A 20,630-nucleotide genomic window follows, 5' to 3' on the forward strand; every position below is an offset into this window, starting at 1 on the left:
CATCGGAAACTAACTGTGTGTGATGTCTTTTTTTTTTTACATAGATTAAAATGTTTAGCATTTTTATAGAGTTTATACATTTCAAATGGTATTCACAAAACAAATTTGCCAAAAAAGTCCATATTCAAAATATTACTATAATTCTCGTGATTAATAAAATTTAACTATCCATAAGAATCATTATAAAACAAACAGTGAAAGGCCAATTTTCAAGAAAATTTTTGGTAATACACATGGCATGTGTGCTTCACACTTGTAAATGTTTGTTCGCTTCATGATCTGTTATTGAAATTTGACAGGGGAAGCTGATACGGAGAGTGACGATGATGACGATGATGATGACTGTAAAAAGTCTTCAATGGATGAGGTGGGTGTCCAGGGCTTGCCCTCTGGTCACAGAGGCATCCAGCGAATCTGCCAGGGTAGTCAGCTCCCTCTTGACAGTCCATGGTCCCCTTCTGCCATCTAGTGGTGAAAAGAATCACCGTTCACTTTAAAACTTTTCACTACCCTTTGGAACCTGAAGATGCAAACTTGGGTCAGTAAAGGAATAGGTGGGGCATTGAAAAAGTTCTCTAAAATGAACATGCTGTTGAGATTTGCCTTCCATCAAATTGGGTATCAAGAGGGTGAATTCAAAATCTGTGACATGCACCTTCCGGCTTCAGTGTTTGAGGCAATTAAATGGCTTGCTAAATGGTCCGAGGTTCAGAAAAGACATGAGGTTTGGAGAAATATCCAGAAATATGACATTCATTCCATTGTTGTATTTTGAAAACACTAGAGAGCTATGAGATCAAGCACCCCACATAACTTCATGAGATCAGAAATATTAATTGCAGAGAACCTATAAGTGAATCAGAGCTAGGTGAATTGGAATTTTAACTTTGTTTTAGCAGGAGTTCTCATAAAAAATTATACTGCGTCTGCTTTAAAGTATGTTAAAAAGTACCTGTCTCAGTACTTGTATCTTCGCAATTCAGTTCAGGATAAATAAGTAATAAGCTGTTCTTCTCTGATATTCTTCCTCTTACAATCATTTTGTTTAATGCATTGGACATTGCTTATTATGTTTCCCTACTAAATTGCAGCTTAATATTCAGGAGAAAGTTTGTTATAATGTCTGATAAAGTATTTATGCCTGAGAATTATTTTAATTGTTGATAAATTCTTATCAATAATTTTTAATAATTTAAAAAGTACCTTTCTAATTTGATAATTTGTTTCCAAATCAGTAATTTCAAATTAACATTTAACCTAAATATTGCTATAGGAGTTTTCAAAAGAATGCTTGTCTCCATGTATCTCTCATCTAAAAATGGGAGAAAATGTAAGATCAACCTGTAGAGTTCTATCCATGCCAATACTCAGTATTAGTTTTTTGTTTAAAACATTATCAAAATAACATGTAATAGTTAATAGTAATTAAAATAACATGATGTTTTACTGTGTTCCAAGCACTGTTCTGGACTCTTTCCTATACATGAACTCATTCAATAATCACAAAAACCGTATATGCTATCAGAACTAATTTTATACTAATTTTAATAAGTAAACTGAAGCACAGAGCAGTTAAGTAACTTGCCCAAGATTGCACAGCTTCTAAGTGTAGGCTTGGATTTCAAATCAGACAATCTGGCTTAAGAACCCCCCCCCCCCCCCCACTATACTGTACTGCTTGCCTAAAAGGCTCACAGAAACCAAGAAGGGAGGAGAGAAGGAATATTTACATAAAGAAAAACAATAGCTGTTTGCCCACCCAACCCACTTCCACAAGGTAATCTTTGTTTTTTAATAACTTCAGTTCATCTCTAGGGGTTACCCACATACTCATTTCCTAGTTGTACGGTGAGTTCTTGATGTATTAACTTTAGGCGTCCTGCTATGGCGATGAGATGAAGCTCAGTGCTTCTCGAACTTTCCTGTGATTTGAATCACTGTAGTAAAATGAGGATTCTGGTTTGCTGAACGTCTAAGGGTCTCCTGCAGAGGCTGGTGCCGCAGCCCCTAACCCTCCCTGCGCCCACTCCACATGTGGGTAATGAGAAGCTTGGCCTTTTCTTCCCCCTGGAATGAATTTTCTATTGATGATAAGCATCTGCAGGAGAGGAGGAATGATTTTCTGCGCTCCTGGGTCATGTGAGCATTGCCCTGGGAAAATAACCCTGGGCAATATAATGTTGATTCTGGGAATGTTATTTTTATTCCTGCTTCCAGGGGACTGCTGGGAGCGAGGCCATGGCTACAGAAGAGATGTCTAACCTGGTGAACTATATTCAGCCAGTCAAGTTTGAGTCATTTGAAATTTCAAAAAGTAAGTTTTCCTGGAGCAAAAACCCTAATGTGACATATAATAAGTGTATTTTAACCAGAAGGCGATTAGACAAAAAACTGTTACTGTTAATATAACTATTACTTTTTGCTGGTGGAGTCTTTAATATATGCCTGGGTTGTCTATGTGATATATATGATATATATATATATTACAATAACCATATGAGAAAGTATCCCATGATGTTTCTCCAAAATACGTACTAGGTCTACAGACGTTGGACAGAATACAGCTAATTGAGAGTTTTACATTTGGTTTTTGTTTGCAACCATTGTGTAAGTGACAGTGATGAAATAAACCACCTTCCCAGAGAGGAAGCAGCCAGTGACTGGTCAGCCCTGATAGCTGGAAATAGAACCAAATCAACCAATTTATCCACATTCCACTTGTCCAGCCTGTTTTATGTGTCACGGAGAACATGTGACTAGCCTCATATCACTTTGTGTTTTTTCCTTTATCCAAGCACGCATTCATAGTGGATGCAAAGAAAAATATCATCTTTCCTCCATCTAGAGAAAAGAGTCCTTTTATGAAATTGCCCTCTATCGTTGCATAAAATGTAAGATGCTATCAGGTCAAAAGGTCAGCAGCCTCTTATAAAGGATAGATTTACAGATCTATCAAAATCTAAGCTTCTACATAACACACAGGTGTAACTGTATAATTTTGCCCAAAGAATCTTAACTTAGTGGCATATGGTATCTAAGTCTCTATAATAAAGAATTTAATTTCTAACACAGCTTAAGTATAAAGATTTCAACATTTTCTTTGATGCTACAATTACTGGTGCTGCTGACCACAAGTTGTCCGCTTCAAAATGTCCTATTTATATTACTGTGACATGAGGGAAAAGCTTCTAGACAAGCAGCCAAGCTGAGAAGGAGATGATGCATTTAAGCTCTTCAGAACTTGGTAACAATAGCATCAGCCCAAGATGGACAAACCGGTTCTTTTCTCTTTGTATTTTAGATTATTTTATCACTTTTAAAAAACAATATTCGCACATAGTTTACAAAGCGCCTATTAAATTGATTTAATTTCAATTAACAGTCATGCTTAAAGTAATTAGTCATATGAAAGGAGACTTTTGATGGTAAAAATAAGAGAAGAAAGAGTTTACAGATTATTGAATTGGGGAAGGTGAGGAGATGGGTAAAGGAGTGGGGAAGGCCTAGGAAGAAGAATGAGGCTTTAAGGATGCAAAGCATATAACACTTTGATTTTTCCTTGGGAGGAAGACAGAAGCTCCTAGGCTCTTAGCCTCTCCAAACTAAGATAACTTTGTTTTGCTTCTCTCATCCTAATTGGAAGCTTGGATTTCACTTTCAAAATGCTGCTCTGTGTTCGAGGACATTGAGACCTCTAGTACATTCACCTCCCCACCTTGTTATCTAATCTGAAAATGAGGCCATCAGACTGGGAAATTTCCAAGGATCCTTCTGCTTTGAAGTAACACAATTCTAATGTCACATTAGCTGTTTGAACCAAAGCATATAAGGACATATACAAAGTGAGGCCCTGACAGTACGGGTATAAAAGGGGTAGCCTCTAGTAAACACACCCCCTGGTCTCTTTTGTGAATCCCAGAAATGGCCCCAAGAAGTCAGTCTGAATGGATTTCGAACAAGAGATTTCCTCAGGGCCTGTGCCCTTTTGACAAAATAGCTGTCATTGCCACACTACCCGAGACTAAAATCAATTTCCCCACCCTAATGCCACCTGGTCCTGACTTGTGCAACCATAAGCATAAGCGGCCCAGGTGGTAAATACTAGAAGAGACAACGAACAAGACTCAGCTTTTGTAGCAGGTAAATAGTAAATAGTTCCCTGAAAAAAATACATATAAAAGTTACATTGGAAATTAATCACTGTAAATTCACTGAACATTTGCCTACTTCTCATATGTTATAATTTGTAACTCTGAATTTTATTACTTACTTTTTTTGTTTGTTTGTCATTAACTCAGAAAGAAATAGAAGTTTTGAAATGTCTTCCTTCGTGGAAACCAAAGGACTTGAGCAGCTGACGAAGTCTCCGGTGGAATTTGTAGAGTATCCTTGATTTGACGAATATCAACTGAATAGGCACAACTGAAGTCATGGGTTATTTAATTTTTGCTTTAAATAAGCAAAAGGATGCATGCAATGGCTTCAGTCTGTCACCTGGGTGTGATAAATAGTTTCAGGTTTCATTGGCACTGCTGGGTAGGGCAGCCTGGTGTACAGAAAAGAGAATTGGCCTTGGAGTCAAGCATTTCAAGGGTATTTTCTCACCATCCAGCTCTTTGTCCTTTGTCAGTTTGCTTGACCTTCCTGAACTTTCTCACCTATAAAACATAAATAATGATACCAGCTTTATGGCTCTCTGTTCGGGTTAGGGACAACATATGTAAGATATAATACAAGTATGGAATGTATATATGTAAGCCTAACTTGGCATCTTGCATCTTTGGACATTTAATAAATGGCCAATAAAAAGTAGTTGGGCCTGGCCGGTGTGGTTCAGTGGTTGAGTGTCGACCCATGAACCAAGAGGTCCCCGGTTCGATTACTGGTCAGGGCACAGGCCTGGGTTGCAGGTCAGTTCCCAGTAGGGGGTGTGTAGGAGGCAGCCTATCTATGTCTCTCCAATTGGTATTTCTATCTCTCTATCCTTCTCCCTTCCTCTCAAAAATCAATAAAAACATATTTTAAAAAAATAGTTGGAATAATGATATGAGAATATAAATATATATTACTACTAAAGGCTTTGCTGATACTTCTGACAACAAAACCACTTATTATTATCCATGACCCAAAATAAAATGAAACAGGTCTTTACATATTTTTCATAAAAGTAATATTAAATGTGTCAATGAGCTCAATTTCATGAAGCAAGTCCTAGAATTTAAAAAAAAAATCACCTTTAAAACTCATCAATAGGAGAGAGAACAGATGTAAAGTCCATATACAGTCACACTATAAAAATCATGATCATTAGTGTTCAGTAAGTACTATCTATGAAATTGACCTTTCATTATGTCTAGCCTCATTTAATCCTTACAATTGCCCTGTGATGTAGGAATTATTCAATCTATTTTATAGATGAGAAAATGAGGCTCAGCAAAGTGAAATAATTTGCCATAGATTATACATAGCCAGTAGCTTTCAGAATTAAGGTGCAAACTTAATGGCCCAACACCCCAGCCCAAGGTCAGAAACAACTGACCGCTACCTAACTTGGTAATAGGAATAGTCAATCATGTTTTAAACATGTAGTTATTGTTCAATAACTAAAAGGTTCTCAGGGTGGAAAACTGATGACGGTCGGACCCAAAATACAAAACGAGGTCAAAACCTTCTGTGCTATATTTACCTTGTTATCAATCATAGAAAGTACCCCAGTCTTGGCAAATAGCATTCCCAGAGAAGGCTGAGAAAATGAGCAGAAAGCATTTCAAAAATAGCCATGCAGTTCTCTTATCTGCTTCAGCCACAGTATCATCCTCTCACATGATCTGATGCCCTTGAGCTTCCTCATGTGTTTTTAATCAGTAGGCCTATCCTTAATAATCTCTACAAAATCATGTTGACCTTGACTCAGCCATGTTTGCTACCTATTAGTTTTCACCTACAAGGGGCTGCAAAGGTAATGCTACATTTATATTATAAACACTTATTCTGTTTGTTCAGCAAGGTTTTTACATACTTTGCCCCCTAGCCCAATGAGATCATCCATATTTATTTCATTTCCCCAGTGGAGAAAGATGGAAGGTGGCTTCTCAGGTGATAGTCTTGGCTAATTATTTTTATAATTGTATTCACTACTTAACATGATGGTCCAGATATAACAAAATGCAGCTTAGCAGGATATATCCAAAAGGAACACGTGTAGATTCATCCAACTATATGCCTCAGCTCTTCTGGAATGCAGGCTGTCAAATGGTTGCCCTTAATTTCCAAACAGTGGGTAAGTAGTACAGTTTCTGCTCATTTCCATTGTTATAAAGCCATATTTCCAAGGACCCAAAACCCATTCCGAAGGATAAAAAATTGCCAGACTTGATTGAAACTAGTAAAAGTAAATTTTAATAAAGGAAATACCAATGTAAAAAAAGTAAATTTTGAAAATTGAAAAATTGTCTTCACAATAGTTTATAAATGAGTGTTTCTTTCTACTGGTCTTGCATTATTTTCAAACAAAAACCTTTATACTTTTTAAAGTAATATGTATTTATTATAGAAAAAGTTGGAAAATCCAAAGATGTATAAAGAAAAAATAAAACTCAGGAATGCTACCACTCAGAGATTCAAAACTCAACTTTATTATTTGTTTTCTATAAGGTTTTTTGACTATGTATGTATATGCTTTTTCACTTAATTCCACATATATTTAAATGTTATACAGAAACATGAATTTTAATATCTATATATTAAGCACATTTCACAATTCACTAAAACCCATTTCCTATCACTGAACACTAGAGAATTGTTTTCTACTATAAATAATGCTCTGAGAATAGTCTTGATATAAATTTTCAAGTCTATCTACTGATGTTCTTTTGGCAAAGTTCCTAAAACCAAATTACTCTGTTAAAAGATGTGAGGTTTTAAGAAACTTTGTACCAAAGTTTTTGCCAAACTGTTCATCAAAAAATGTCGCCCCAGAATTTTTCTCCATCAGCAACGTATGGCGGGAAGTGTTCCTGCTCAACTGAGATCTTGGTTAAGTGTTATCCTTAAACAATATTAATACAATTTGAGACAAAATATTGTTATTTCATTATTGTTTTAATTTCATTTTTTGATTATTATTGAGGTTGAACATTTAAATATGTGGGCTTAAAACTGTTTATATTTCTGCTTTTATGAATCGCCTATTCAGGCCTATTGTCACTTACAATGCTTTTTTATATAAAGGGCATGTTGTCTTATTTTGTGAAATAGATGAGATCAGATTTTTAATGGTGTGTTTTTTTTTATGAAGTCTTGGATTACTTTAATGATTGCAGCTTCCCCTGGATCAGATTCATATTTACTTTCATTTCTCTCATATTTTGATATTTCTAATTTTACCCTTTCATCTATCCAAAAATTAATTTTAATATATAACCTCAGTAAGATATCAATCCTTTTTTATACTGACCTGAAACTACAGCTTAATAGGTATACCCTTTCTGTTATTGTTAACTTGGATCCATTTTTTTCTATTTATATTCTTCTCCATTAATAAGTTTGTCTGCTTTCTGTAACCAATAACACACTGTTATTATTGTAGTGTTTAATAAATGGCTTAATACCTGGAAATGGAAATTCTTCTTCCTGGCTATTTTCAATTATTTTCTTGCCATTGCCAGTAGGATTTCTGGTTTCCAATAAATTTAGTTTAATTATTATCATGTTTCTTTTCCCCCACCCCTGGGAGAAAAAAAGAGGTTTTTATTAAAATCACATTAACTTTACATTAGGTTAATTGTTATTATGTATTCCTCTGCCCCACTGGAAAAAAAATGAGATTTATATTAAATCACATAAAATTTATAAATTCATCTGAAGAATGTATCCTTAATTTCTTTTATCACTGAAAGAATGTTTTTCTCTTCAATTTAAAAATTATATTAAGTCCCTCAGCAGAATCACTTGTCTTTATTAGAGGTCTAGTTTCTTTAGATGAAATCTCTTTTTTGACATTATATTTTTAACAGGTTGTTTCTAGAATTTATATATTTCCTTAATAAGTAAATTTAGTTTATAAATGATAATCTTCCTAAACTCTTATAATTTCCCTTTTTGCCAATAGATTCTATTGGGTTTTCCAGATATACAATCACAATAATTTAATCACATCTGCTTTTCTCCCTTTCTTAGGATTTGGACTAATTTTTCTAGAATAATATTAAATAGCAGTGGTGCGCATCTTTCTCTTCACCCTGACACTATTGGCAATTTCACCATTGTGATAGCATTGAGTAGATGTTGGCTGTGACTTTAAGACAGATATTCTTTCACACATTAAAGGAGTATACACTTGTCCTAATGACCAGCAGTATATTAGGAATTTATGTTAAATGTTATTAAATATTGCAGACTTCTATGTTATGGGATGATTGTGTTCATTTCTTCTTTTGTGAGAAAATGTGATAAGTTATATTACTAGATCTCCTAATATATAATTACCCTTGTGCTCCTGTGATAAATTCTACTTATTTTTTGGGTATTATTTCTTAAAGCATATGGTTTGCTAATATAATTTTTAGGCTTTTGGAGGTAATTTTTTTTCAAGTATGGTAAATCAATCATTTTCATTTTTTTTTACTTTGTCCAATTTTAGTATCACAATTATACTAGCTTAATAACATGAGAGATAAAATTTCACTTATTTTCCCTGATCTAAAAGTTCCTTTTTTCATGGAACTATGAAATATGTCTACCATCACCTTTTTTATTGTCCAGCCCAAAAGATATGAGTTTCAGCTCAGATAATCTGGGATAAATGACAGCTTCTCAGATTTCTTAGGACTTTAAAAAATGTGTTGTTGTTTTTAACCCCGGTAATTGCAATTAGAGTGGACATTCATTTCATACAGAGTGTTAGGGAAACTTTGAGCAGTAATCTTTGTCCATTAGAAACAGGTCAACATGCAATTCAATGTTGGTGGTAAGTAACCAAACAAATGCAAAATTTAAAAGGAAACTTTTCCCCATAAATTAAAAAAGAAAAATTATAGCAGCCGCTGTTGGTGCGGTGTGGGGAGGTCCTTCCTTAGAAACAGGGATTAGAGGTTTAAAGTGGTTTAAGCTTTCTGAAGGGTATTTTAGCAAGATTTATCTAAAATCTTTCCACAAGCGCATATCTTTTGATCCAGAAATTTCACTCCTAAGAATACCGTTAATCATATCCTCAAAGAGTTCACCACTATGATGTTCATCAAAACATTATATGTGCCCTGAAAAGTTTGGCTCAGTGGATAGAGCATCCGCTTGCAGACTGAAGGGTCCCAGGTTCGATTCCGGTCAAGGGCATGTACCTAGGTTGCGGGCACATCCCCAGTAGGGGTTGTGCAGGAGGCAGCTGATCGATGTTTCTCTCTCATCGATGTTTCTGACTCTCTATCCCTTCCCCTTCCTCTCTGTAAAAAATAAATAAAATATATTTAAAAAAAAAAACATTATATGTAATGGTGACAATTTAGAAGAGACTCATAAATGTGCCTTTAAAGGGGCCTGGATGAATACATTTATTCAAATATATCTATTCAACAGAATTTTGTATAGCAGTTAAAATTAAAGCAGGCAAATATTTAATGGAATAGACATACTGCATATTTAAAATATACAGGGTATCCTCAAAAATGTGTACACATTATAAAGGCAGTTTTTACAGAAATTATTTCATTTTCAAAATGTAATATAATCTACAGCTATCAGCTATTAAAGTGTGTATACATTTTTGGGACACTCTGTATTTGAAGTAGAAAAACAAAATATACACCAATCTGTTGTTAGTAGCTTATCTCTGGATTTGGAGGTTTTAGCTCAATTTTTTTTTTGTATGTGTTTCCTACATTTCTACAATGAATACATATTTCTTTTTAAAAGGGGGGAAAAAGTGGACCATAATACAATCTTACTTTCTTTCTACAAAGATAATAGAGTCACAGTAAGGTTTGTGTCTTTGGTATGCAGACCTGGCTATGCAGATCAATATGGGGATGTATGAATACAATGGGAAGAGCGGCTACAGATTAAAGCCAGAGTTTATGAGGCGACCTGACAAGCATTTTGATCCATTCACCGAAGGCATCGTAGATGGGATAGTGGCCAACACTTTGTCTGTTAAGGTATGTACGTCTCTTTTATAAAATTGTCCCCATCAAAAGTCTTGGACATTACCTATTTTGTGTAAAAATGTAGTTGAGTCATTAAAGGTGTAGTTGCTAGCACAGTCTCCACTTCCTTCAGACATTTTTTTTTAAGGCCTGAATCCGAATTAGAAATTCTGAGACACTAAGTGCAGGAAATAAAGGGACTCGGCTGTACATTCAACAGGACAAAAATTGGACCCTCAGTCAACAGAACAAGTTGGTGAGACACACCATGGCCAACCCGTTCTTTTGGTGTAAATGTCCCACAGTAAAATTTACACAAAAATTACTGGAGAAATCTTCTGTTTTTTTTCTAGAGAAATATCCATACTGAGAAAAATCAGAGAAAAAGAAAGTATTCCCAATAAATTGTCAAAATGGAATAAAAGCTCTGAACTTACCATAGCATGGATTTAAAAATCTGTCAGAGTATTCAGGGATTTAAAACACATATCAAATTAAAAAATTGCTTTATTAAATATTTATCTGACCCTAACAATGAATTTTAAATTATTGCCATAATCTTTGAAATTGATGTTTCAGTAGATATACCATTTTTTTTCTAGCTGTGAGAATTATACCATGAATGGCAAATCATTTTTATAAAGAACTTTTTACATGAATTCTATAAGCTCTGGGTTATTTTAGCTAAATTTCATTTTACATTTTAAAGTCTTATTTTTTTTTTCCTCTTTAACTAGATGACTGTTGACTAAGAAACATTTTTTATTGGATATAAATTCAATTTTCAGATTGATCCAAAACCAAAGGCATATGAAAAACTATAATTTAAAAGGCTCTATAACAGTTTCACTAATTTATATCTACCTTAAGCTTGTTGAGCCCATTTTTTTTTTATTTTAAAATTTGTTACTTTACCAAGGATTAAAAATAAAATTTCAGTGAAGTCTCTCACAATTATATCCTTTGAAATTATTTCACAGCATATATATCTGAAGAGCGGAGTTGACAGAATTAGAGCTTCAAGATTATATTTATTTTTAGGAAATTGTTTTCAGCAAAGGATGTGTAATTCCTGTCATTTGATTAAAATAAACTCTTAAGCATAACTGATAAAATGGTATTTTTAGAATCTTTGTCAATTGTTATAGTTGGGTCAAACTAATAATATTTTCTTTGCTGATTCACCTTGTTTTGTACATGTTGGCTTGTTCATTTATTTTTTTCTTGAAAATTCTTCTGTGACAGTGCAAACAACTGTAAAACAATGGCATAGAGACAGGAAAGTAAGTTGAGGGGAAACAGTTGAGTCGTAGGAAAATGTACTGCTGCCCGAGTCCAGAATGGCGACCCTGTTCTGGAGCTGTCAGTATCCTGTGGATGGATGGCCATGCTGCACTGGAGTCCTGCTTTTAACCTGCAGCTAGAACCAAGATGAGCTCACGTCTGTCCAGTGGTGCTGGTGTTTTGATCTCTGACATCGGCTTCATAGTGCCAGAATGGACTTGTGCACTCAAATGGTTTTGGCCATTGTCTTTCATTGATGAGAATGTGAGAGTAGTGCCTCTGAGTTAAGGACTTCTGCTTTCATCAGTCATCATAAGTTCACAAGAGCATTGAGGGGAAATCCAGACAGCCTCTTCCTCATGACTTTCTACCTAACTTGTTTGGAATTTTTTACTACAGCAGCATGTAGCTGACTTGGGCCTCACTTGACCACGTGGCCACTGATGGCCATTCTCAAGTCACCATTGTGTTTGGTTTCTGACTCAGTCATAGTCTTGGAAATTTTGTCCCCTTTCACTGACTTGAGCTCAGAAAGGTCTTGGCCAGCAGGCAGCTTGTCAACCAGGCAACCCAGACTTGCCAGGTTTGTTCTGTCAGCACTTGCTTATCCCTGCTCCCCTCAGGTGTTAAAGCAGAAGACAATAGTGCTGTGAAGGCCTGGGGAGGGGGAGAGGGGGGAGGAGGGGTCAGTGAGAGGAAAAACGGGATATCAGTAATACTTTCAACAATACAGATAATTTTTTTTAAAAGACACGTTTACGATACGATACCTGAAGAATCACTCGGGTTTTAAAAATTGGGTGAGAAGAAGAGGCAGATGTGAGAGACGTTTTATGACTATATGATTTAGAAATCTCTTTTAACTCTACAGTATCTGATAATTTTACAGCTAGGCAGAGGATACCCATAATTGTGTGGATGGCTAAGCAGATGAGGTTAGAAGGAATAATGAACTGGGTTTAATGGTTTAAAGTCGATATTTATTGTTTTTGTCTTTTCAATCATCATTGTTACTTTTTATTTAAAGTGTAACAACTTTGAGAATTGGTATACCATGGGATTAAAAACACTCAAGTTAAATTTCACAAACAATGGGAAATTTTTTTAAATGCTAGAGTTTCTACTATGTTCGGTTTTAAATTTGTAATCTTAAATTACCTTTTAGTTTCATTGACAATTATGCTAAAATGAGAAGTTTCCTCTTGTAATATTTTTAAGTATTAGGAAAATCTTAATACTCAGTTGCCTCTGAAGACCAATCTTCCATTTAATATATGTATCTTAAGTACATAAGACAAACATTTCATCAAACTTTTGTTCATTTATTTCCTCCTATACAACTTTGTCTTATTGACTCTGCTAACCCCAGCATTTTCAATAGTCCCCCACTAGTTCTTTAGCCAAAAGAGGAATTATATTTGTACTCTTGCTTCTATTTATCATTCAACATTCACCATCAGCATTTGTACCTCCCTGAAACATTTTCTTTTATCATTGTTATTCATTTATGAAGTTACTTTTTTATTGTTTTCTAGATTATTTCGGGTCAGTTTCTTTCTGATAAGAAAGTCGGGACTTATGTGGAAGTGGATATGTTTGGTTTGCCTGTGGACACGAGGAGGAAAGCATTTAAGACCAAGACATCCCAAGGAAATGCTGTAAATCCCGTCTGGGAGGAAGAACCCATTGTGTTCAAAAAGGTTGGTCTTGGGTCCTTGGCATGATATGGAACTGCACACTCTAGGTGTTTTACACTGAGAAAAAAATGAAAAGAAGAATATTTTTGTGGCTTAATTGGGGAACTTACACAGTAATAAAGCAATGGCATTTTGAAAGCTATCTTGAAAACAGGTCAAGATCTCTGTGAATCACTTGTTCGGGGTTTCAGAGCTGTAGTGTAAATCAGTTAATTTTAGCATACCTCATTTGGAAGGCCAGAATAACATATACATCTAATTCCCTTTCTCTCATAATACAGTGGTAAGTGATACACTTTCATTATGACTCAAATGAAGTAGAGGGGGGAAATAAGGAATAATATGATAGTTGAGAGAAAGGCAGATCATACTTCTTTATAAAAGAACTAGAGGCCCCGGTGCATGAAATTTGTGCACTCAGAGGGGTCCCTCAGCCCAGCCTGCACCCTCTTGCAGTCCAGGAGCCCTCGGGAGATGTCCAACAGATGGCTTAGGCCCTTAGGGGAACAGGCCTAAGCCGGCAGTCAGACATCAGCAGAGGCATGAGGGGCTCCCGCCACCGCTGCTGCGCTTGCCAGCCATGAGCCCGGCTTCTGGCTGAGTGACACTTCCCCTGTGGGAGCTCACTGACCATCAGGGGCAGCTCCTGTGTTGAGTGTCTGCCCCCTGGTGGTCAGTGCATGTCATAGCAACCGGTCGTTCTGCCATTTGGTCTATTTGCATATTAGCCTTTTATTATATAGGATATTAATTAAATTCCCTAGACTCTCTAGCCACTGCAGCTGGTCATTTGATCCTGTCAGGGTTCTGTCTGATAGAGTTAAAGTCTTTTACATTCACCTGGGCCTTCTCTCTGCCTTCACCAAAAAACAAATCTTCATGTTTATCACACAAAGGATGACAGTAAGTCCAATAGAAAGTAGCATAGGCTTTCTTACCATACCCTTTGCTTTTATCTGGCCAAAATATCCACAAAGGAAGTCTTCTGCAAAGAGAATGTCTATATTAAAGGACTCTGTGCCCCATCATTTCTTATGTTAATTAGGTCTAGTAATAGTGTCTACTTCATAGAGTAGTATAAATATCCCCTACCACACTGAAAGCATTTAGAAAATTTCGGCACATTGAAAATAGTCAATAGACGTTAGTTTGCTCTTGCTGGCAAAAATACATTTTTTAAGGATGCATTGGCCTAATGATCTCGACATGGGATATAACTGTGTACTCTGTATGTATTACATTGAGGGTGAAAATGAGCAATTTTTCTGGTGCCTCAGTTGGGAATTTACAAATTTATAAAGCAATCTCATTTTGAAAACTATTCTGAAAGCTATTTTTTGGTTTTGTTTTGAAAATATACAAGTGGTTTGCTTTGAAAATATAGTAGTAAATACTCAAATAATGATAAGACCGCTAACTCTTTGGATTTAAACATGTAACTTTTGTCATTTCCGTGCTGAGAATGTTCATATTAAAAGCAGATGGCCTGTGTGTTGAACAAATTCCTAGTTAGGACACTGATAAAACATAAAGTAGTATCTCTGATACCCCCTCTCCTTTTGAAAATCTAAATTGTAGAGCAACAACTTAAGTTTTTATCAACTTGCTAAGTAGAACCTTCTAGTTGGATCTGGAAAAGCAGGACCCATATGAATAATATCTCTCTAATTCTTTTCTGTTTTCTGGAGTTGCTCCTTCTTTTAACCACTTGTGTCCTTAATGTCTCTGAAGGTGGTTCTTCCTTCACTCGCCTGTCTGAGGATAGCAGCTTATGAAGAAGGAGGAAAATTTATTGGTCACCGGATCTTGCCAGTACAAGCAATTCGGCCAGGTATGGATGGTGTGGTGAGAAGCTTTATACCAAAGTTGTAAAGAAAATCATCCCTGTCGTACATGGTTATTAAAGAATGTTTAGGAAGCTGTTTGCTGCTTTGGTGTTTTATTCTCCAACAAGGTCTCTAAGACTATTTCAATCTGGCAGCTTCATGTGTTTGTGACATGCTATGATGTATGAATCAACTCTTGCCACAATAATTGTGCATAACAGACTACCTGAAAACTCAATGGCTTATAAATATTTATCTTCATACGCACTAGTCTGTGGGTTGGCAGGGTTTGCTGGGCTCAGTCATGTAGCTGTGGTCCGGGCTGTGGGCTGGGTTAGGACTATTTCACGTGTGCTCATGCAGGGGCCCAGGCTGAAAGAGCAGCATACACACAGTAGGACTTCTCAGGGTACCACTGGAATGCATAAAGGCAAGCCGGACAATACAAGTGCATTGTAAGCCTCTGCTTGCACCACATCACTGAGGTCCCATTGTCCAAAGCAGAGCATATGATAAAACCCCAAGTGAAGGAATCATGGACGAGGGACAAATTTGGGGCAGTAATTTAATCTATGACAAATGCCATTGAATTCTCTTCTTTGGGGGAAAAATGTGGTTGGAAAGAAAAAAAAATCAAAATCAACATTGTTTTTCCATCTGTTGAGGAAAATAATGCTTTCTCACTTAAAACCATGCAATTAAAGTGAGAAAAGTGACCTGTTTGTCATCCAAAGTCCCCTAAAATAACACTTCTATCACATAGATGTCCCTGTGTGCTAACGAACATTGTGAAGAAAATATGTGATGAACAGTGTTATTGTCGCCCTGCAGGCTATCACTACATCTGTCTGAGGAATGAGAGGAACCAGCCTCTGATGCTGCCAGCTGTCTTTGTCTACATAGAGGTGAAAGACTATGTTCCAGACACCTATGCAGGTAAACAGCCTAATCAAATGGCTCATCCATATTTTTGTGGAAACAAAGAAAGGAGGTCCTGGCCTCAGAGTCACCTCTATTTTATATTTATGCCCAGAAAGTAAATTGCTCAAGCCTTTATGAGCAAGGGTTAATTTAATTTACTTCAAGTTCCAATAAACTATTGAGCCTATTTATCCACTGGTAGTAGTACTCTCATGGGCCCAACACTTTCTAACCCGTGCTGCCTGGTACTACAGCAGTCTGTACAGATCTGCGTAATTATTTTTGCCTTTCCAGTTTTAGAACCCTGATTCATTTAATGCGTGGAACCCTAAGTTTAGAGAAGTTAACTTATGATGTCAACAAGGGATTATAAGTTTAAATACAGTGCTAAGTGGCCTGGGTATAATATACTAAGGAGTAGTAAAGACTGTGGTATGCCCTAGCTGGTTTTTCTCAGTGGTTAGAGCATTGGCCCACAGACTGAAGGGCTGAGGGTTCCATTCCTGTCAAGGGCACATACCTCCATTGCAGGCTGGATCCCCACCCTGGTCGGGGTGCATGCGGGAGGCAACCAATTGATGTGTCTCTCTCACATTGATGTTTCCCTCTCTGTGTCTCTCCCCCTCCCTTCCACTGTCTCTAAAAATCAATGGGGGAAAAATATCATCAGTTGAGGATTAATAAAAAAGTAAGAAGACTATGGCAAACTTGAAGCATGTGCCCTGCCCAAAGATGGCAGACACATTCAACTCCAGCTAGACACATATTGCCAAATCTTTTGGTTGTTTCAACCATCTGGAAAACAGGCTTTTTATGTGAAATGTCTCCACTTATGAAATATCATTTGGGCCAAACTCAGGTCCCTGGAACGAATGGAACCCTTGAAATTAAACTGAATAATATGGAGCGTTAAGACATTCCCAATTTGGAGTCTGTCGTGTTTGGCTCTCTTTCTGGAGTTTCAGCAAAGGGTCTTAACTCTTGTTTATTTTTAGAATGTTGGATGAATGAGTGGGTAGTTACACTGGTAGATGGAAGAATGGAAAATGAATGATGAATTGGTAGATGGGTGGATAAGTAGATGGATAGATGGGTGCATGGGTGGATGGTGGATAATCAATACTTCCAAGTTCTTTCATCTAAAACATCTCTTCCCTATTTAGATGTGATTGAAGCTTTGTCAAATCCAATTCGATATGTGAATCTGATGGAGCAGAGAGCTAAGCAACTGGCTGCTTTGACACTGGAAGATGAAGAAGAAGTAAAGGTGAGAGGGAGTGCTAATTTTATGCATGACATTAAGGGTGATTTCCACACCTCATTGCTGGCTTTACCTATGTAACACCACACCTTAGGAGAAGAAATCAGCACATTGGGAAAACATCTTTATGGAGTTCATCATCATCTCACAAAACAACCAGATGATTAACTGAATTTTTCATATTTCATTCTCTTCTCGTATCCTGTGGCTACCACCAGTGTCTTATTTTGTGACCCATGAAACAGTACACATCTTGCTGCTTCATATGAAAATTTCTAGATGACTTCATGTTAATTAAAGATGATTAAGGCACTTATAAAAGAAGATGATTATCAAGTCATTTAGTACTTTCTTTTGTCTTCAATTTAAAGTACAGGATTTTCAAAGTGCTTTTATGATTTATTACAATACATAAGGTACTTAAAACAATACCTGGTGTGTAATATGGGCCATAAGGTGTTTGCTATTATTATTACATCGTATATTTATGTGTTAAAATATGTAATCCTAAAGCAGTTGGTATATTATTCTAAGTTACATATCACCATGTAAAGAATAATTAAGGAAGGATTTAGAAATATTAGAAGTGAAGTTTAAAAATATCAAGCCTCTATGTAGACTGGAGATCTTTTGTTTTTTAAAAAAGTGAAATATTATTTAATGATTATTGGAGATAGTCCCAATATTAAAAATAGTGATAAAAATAGCTATTTTCATATTTTATTTGAATTGTTGGATAATAAATTCAGGGGGGAAAAGATAAGAAAAATGGATAAGTATGTGTGTGGGGGGAAACCTTGAAAACTGTTTAGATAACTATAACTAATAGCAAATCCACTTAAGTTGATATTATCTATTAAGTAGCCCTTTTCTTATTCTAAAGGAAGCATAGGTTTATCATAGAAAAAAATTAAAAATAAAAAGGAGAAAAGAAAGTCTGAAAGATATCACCTATAATTCAAATGTCCAAGCCACCCAGTGGTAACACTAAATATGGGATCCCATATAGCTAGTTTTTATGTACAATTATACTCCTTCATAAAATGGGATAGTACTCACAATCCGTGTTTTATTTTCATTTAATGCAAATATTTCCATGTTATTAAATATTCTATGGTATAACTTTTAGTAACTTCGTGGTCTTCTATCATGTAACTATACCATGATTTATACTTCCATTCCCCTCTTATTGGGTATTTGGAATGCTTCTCTATTCTAAACAGATTTTCCATGACTATCATGTAAATTTTTAGCACATTTATGATTATTTCCTTGGTTTTGTATAGAATTTCAGAAATTTTAAATATAAGATGTTGAGTTAACTGAACATAAGAAAAATGAAATGAAAGGAAAATATTTCACATACGAGTAAGATTTTCCAGTCTCTCATTTACACTGCAGGACCAATAGATACATCATCCTCTGGGATGAAATTTCAGGTTAGACTGGGAAGTTTCTTAAATAATGCTGTATGTAGTATGCAATAAATGCGGTTGTAGGGAAACTTTATACTGTCAGGAAATTATGCCTAATGGCAGACATGAATATACTTCCAAGTTGCTTGTGCCTCTGACATCTAGGCTTACCATTTGCAGAGGGAAACCTAGAAACAAACAAGCAAACAAAAAAACACCTGAGGCCCCTGCTTGGATTTTGAGGGCTTGGTGTAAGCAATCACTGCTATACAGGCCCATTGAAGAAGGTGTCTTTGCAAGCTCCAAGCAGATGCTGTTGGTGGCCTGCCCACATCTCCTTTGCAGGGCTGCTGCAGCTGTGGGCAGTGAACCTGCACAGCTCCAGGCTTCTCCAGAGGACTGGCCTGGGCTGATGGGAGCCACCTTCTCTGGAGATGCCTGGAAAGTTATTCTTGGAATAGAGTGGTCCCTGCCCAGAGACTGAAAGATCCTGGAGAATAACTCAGGTGCCTTGCTATTGAGTGGGCAACTTCTATGTTGCAATTCGCACTCCCAAACTGCTCCCCCCCCCCCCCCACACACACACCTTTGTTGGATCAGGCTAAGGCTGAGACCACATTTTAACTTATCTTCTCTCCGTTTACCTTGCCTTCCTCACTTCCTGACAATTTTCTCCTGAGCACATACTCTCAATAAATCATTTACTCAAGATCCCCTGTGTGCAGTTCTGCTTATAGAGAACCCAGTGAGGCTAAATAGCTTCTGTTTATCATTAAATTATAAATTGAAAGTTTTGCTTGGGAACTAGAATTTAAATGTTTGCCACTAGTTACATCTTTAATCTGGGTGTTTCTTAAGAGATAAGAGTGTGTTATTTTTCTTTCCAATAGCCTTTCAAAAGATTAAGTAAGACTACAGAATGTCTTGCTTTGCTCATCTATACACCAGTATGAAATTAGAAGCTGTCCTTAGAAATCCACCAGAAGCTCTAAAACTTTTCTCTCCTACCTTCTTGTGCTTACTACCATACTTAATAAAATTTAATTCAAGGCAAGTACAGTTAATATAGATATAAGTCAATTACTATTCATAGCATCCTTCTCTGATTAGAAAGCAGGAGTCTCCTTACTCAATTAGATATATTTTATTTTCTAAGAAATAGAAGTTGGAATGAAGCATTTTCAAGTGAAATTACACGTTTTGTCACTATTTAGAAACAAGACTTTTTATATCATCAACTGCTACCTCTTTGTTAGCCAGGTTCTCCAAGGAGTAAGCTCTCCCTTGAGGAGAACCTTTCAAGACACCAGCCTCTTTGGCGTATGTAGTGCAGCATTTGGGGTAAAGGTCTCATAATGGGACATTTTGCTGATGGTGCCTCTGAGCGACCCTTTCTCTATTTTTCTTTCTTTCTTTTTATTTTTTATATATTTTTTAAATTTTATTTTATTGTTTAAAGTATTACAAATAGTAGTACATATGTCTCCTTTTTTCTCCATTGACCTCCCCCCGGCCTCCCCTACCCCCCCCCCACACACACACACATGCCCTCAGACCCCCCCCCCCTCCCGCAGTGTCTTGTGTCCATTGATTATGCTTATATGCATACATACAAGTCCTTCTGTTGATCTCTTAACCCCCTCTCTCCCCCCAATTGCAAGGAAATGTCACTAAGGAATGCAGACCTGGGGCCCTGGAGATTGCAGGGGTCCTTTCACGTTGCTGTCCTTTCAAAGCCTTATCTTTGCAAGACATCGCCTGCCAAAAAGCTATTTGGGGAAAATAAAACAGCCCTGGATATAAAAATGCAGTAGAAGTTTAGGTCAACTTTATTTTTGTTTCTCCTCTAAAAAAAAATGGTGATCAGAAAGGATTTTCAATAAATGTATAATGTTGGTTAAACTTAGAGAAAACTTGGACCTTTTCAGTTTTAGAAATAATTTAGAGACATTGAATCAGATAGATAGATTCCATATGGTTTAACAGAAAAAAATACAAATTTTTCCTTTGGAATGTCTAAACCCATAATTGCCGTCATTTTTGAAATTCAAGAAAAAAGTCATTTGCCCTTACCATGGAACAGTAGG

General features: G+C 36.3%; 1 protein-coding gene across 4 annotated transcripts in view; it reads left to right on the forward strand.

Moving 5' to 3' along the window:
* Positions 1–20,630, forward strand: part of PLCB1 (phospholipase C beta 1) — a 628,875-nt gene that overhangs the window by 504,290 nt on the left and 103,955 nt on the right. For all 4 annotated transcript variants that reach the window (XM_036322262.1, XM_036322263.1, XM_036322264.1 and 1 more), the window contains exons 15-23: positions 300–367; positions 2,218–2,314; positions 4,299–4,383; positions 6,156–6,280; positions 9,997–10,151; positions 12,959–13,123; positions 14,852–14,951; positions 15,778–15,882; positions 17,031–17,134. In XM_036322262.1, the coding sequence (XP_036178155.1) occupies positions 300–367; positions 2,218–2,314; positions 4,299–4,383; positions 6,156–6,280; positions 9,997–10,151; positions 12,959–13,123; positions 14,852–14,951; positions 15,778–15,882; positions 17,031–17,134 (1,004 nt within the window). The remainder of the gene's footprint in view (positions 1–299; positions 368–2,217; positions 2,315–4,298; positions 4,384–6,155; positions 6,281–9,996; positions 10,152–12,958; positions 13,124–14,851; positions 14,952–15,777; positions 15,883–17,030; positions 17,135–20,630) is intronic.

Source organism: Myotis myotis, unplaced genomic scaffold (assembly GCF_014108235.1).
Source record: "Myotis myotis isolate mMyoMyo1 unplaced genomic scaffold, mMyoMyo1.p scaffold_m19_p_9, whole genome shotgun sequence".
Lineage (NCBI taxonomy): Eukaryota > Metazoa > Chordata > Mammalia > Chiroptera > Vespertilionidae > Myotis > Myotis myotis.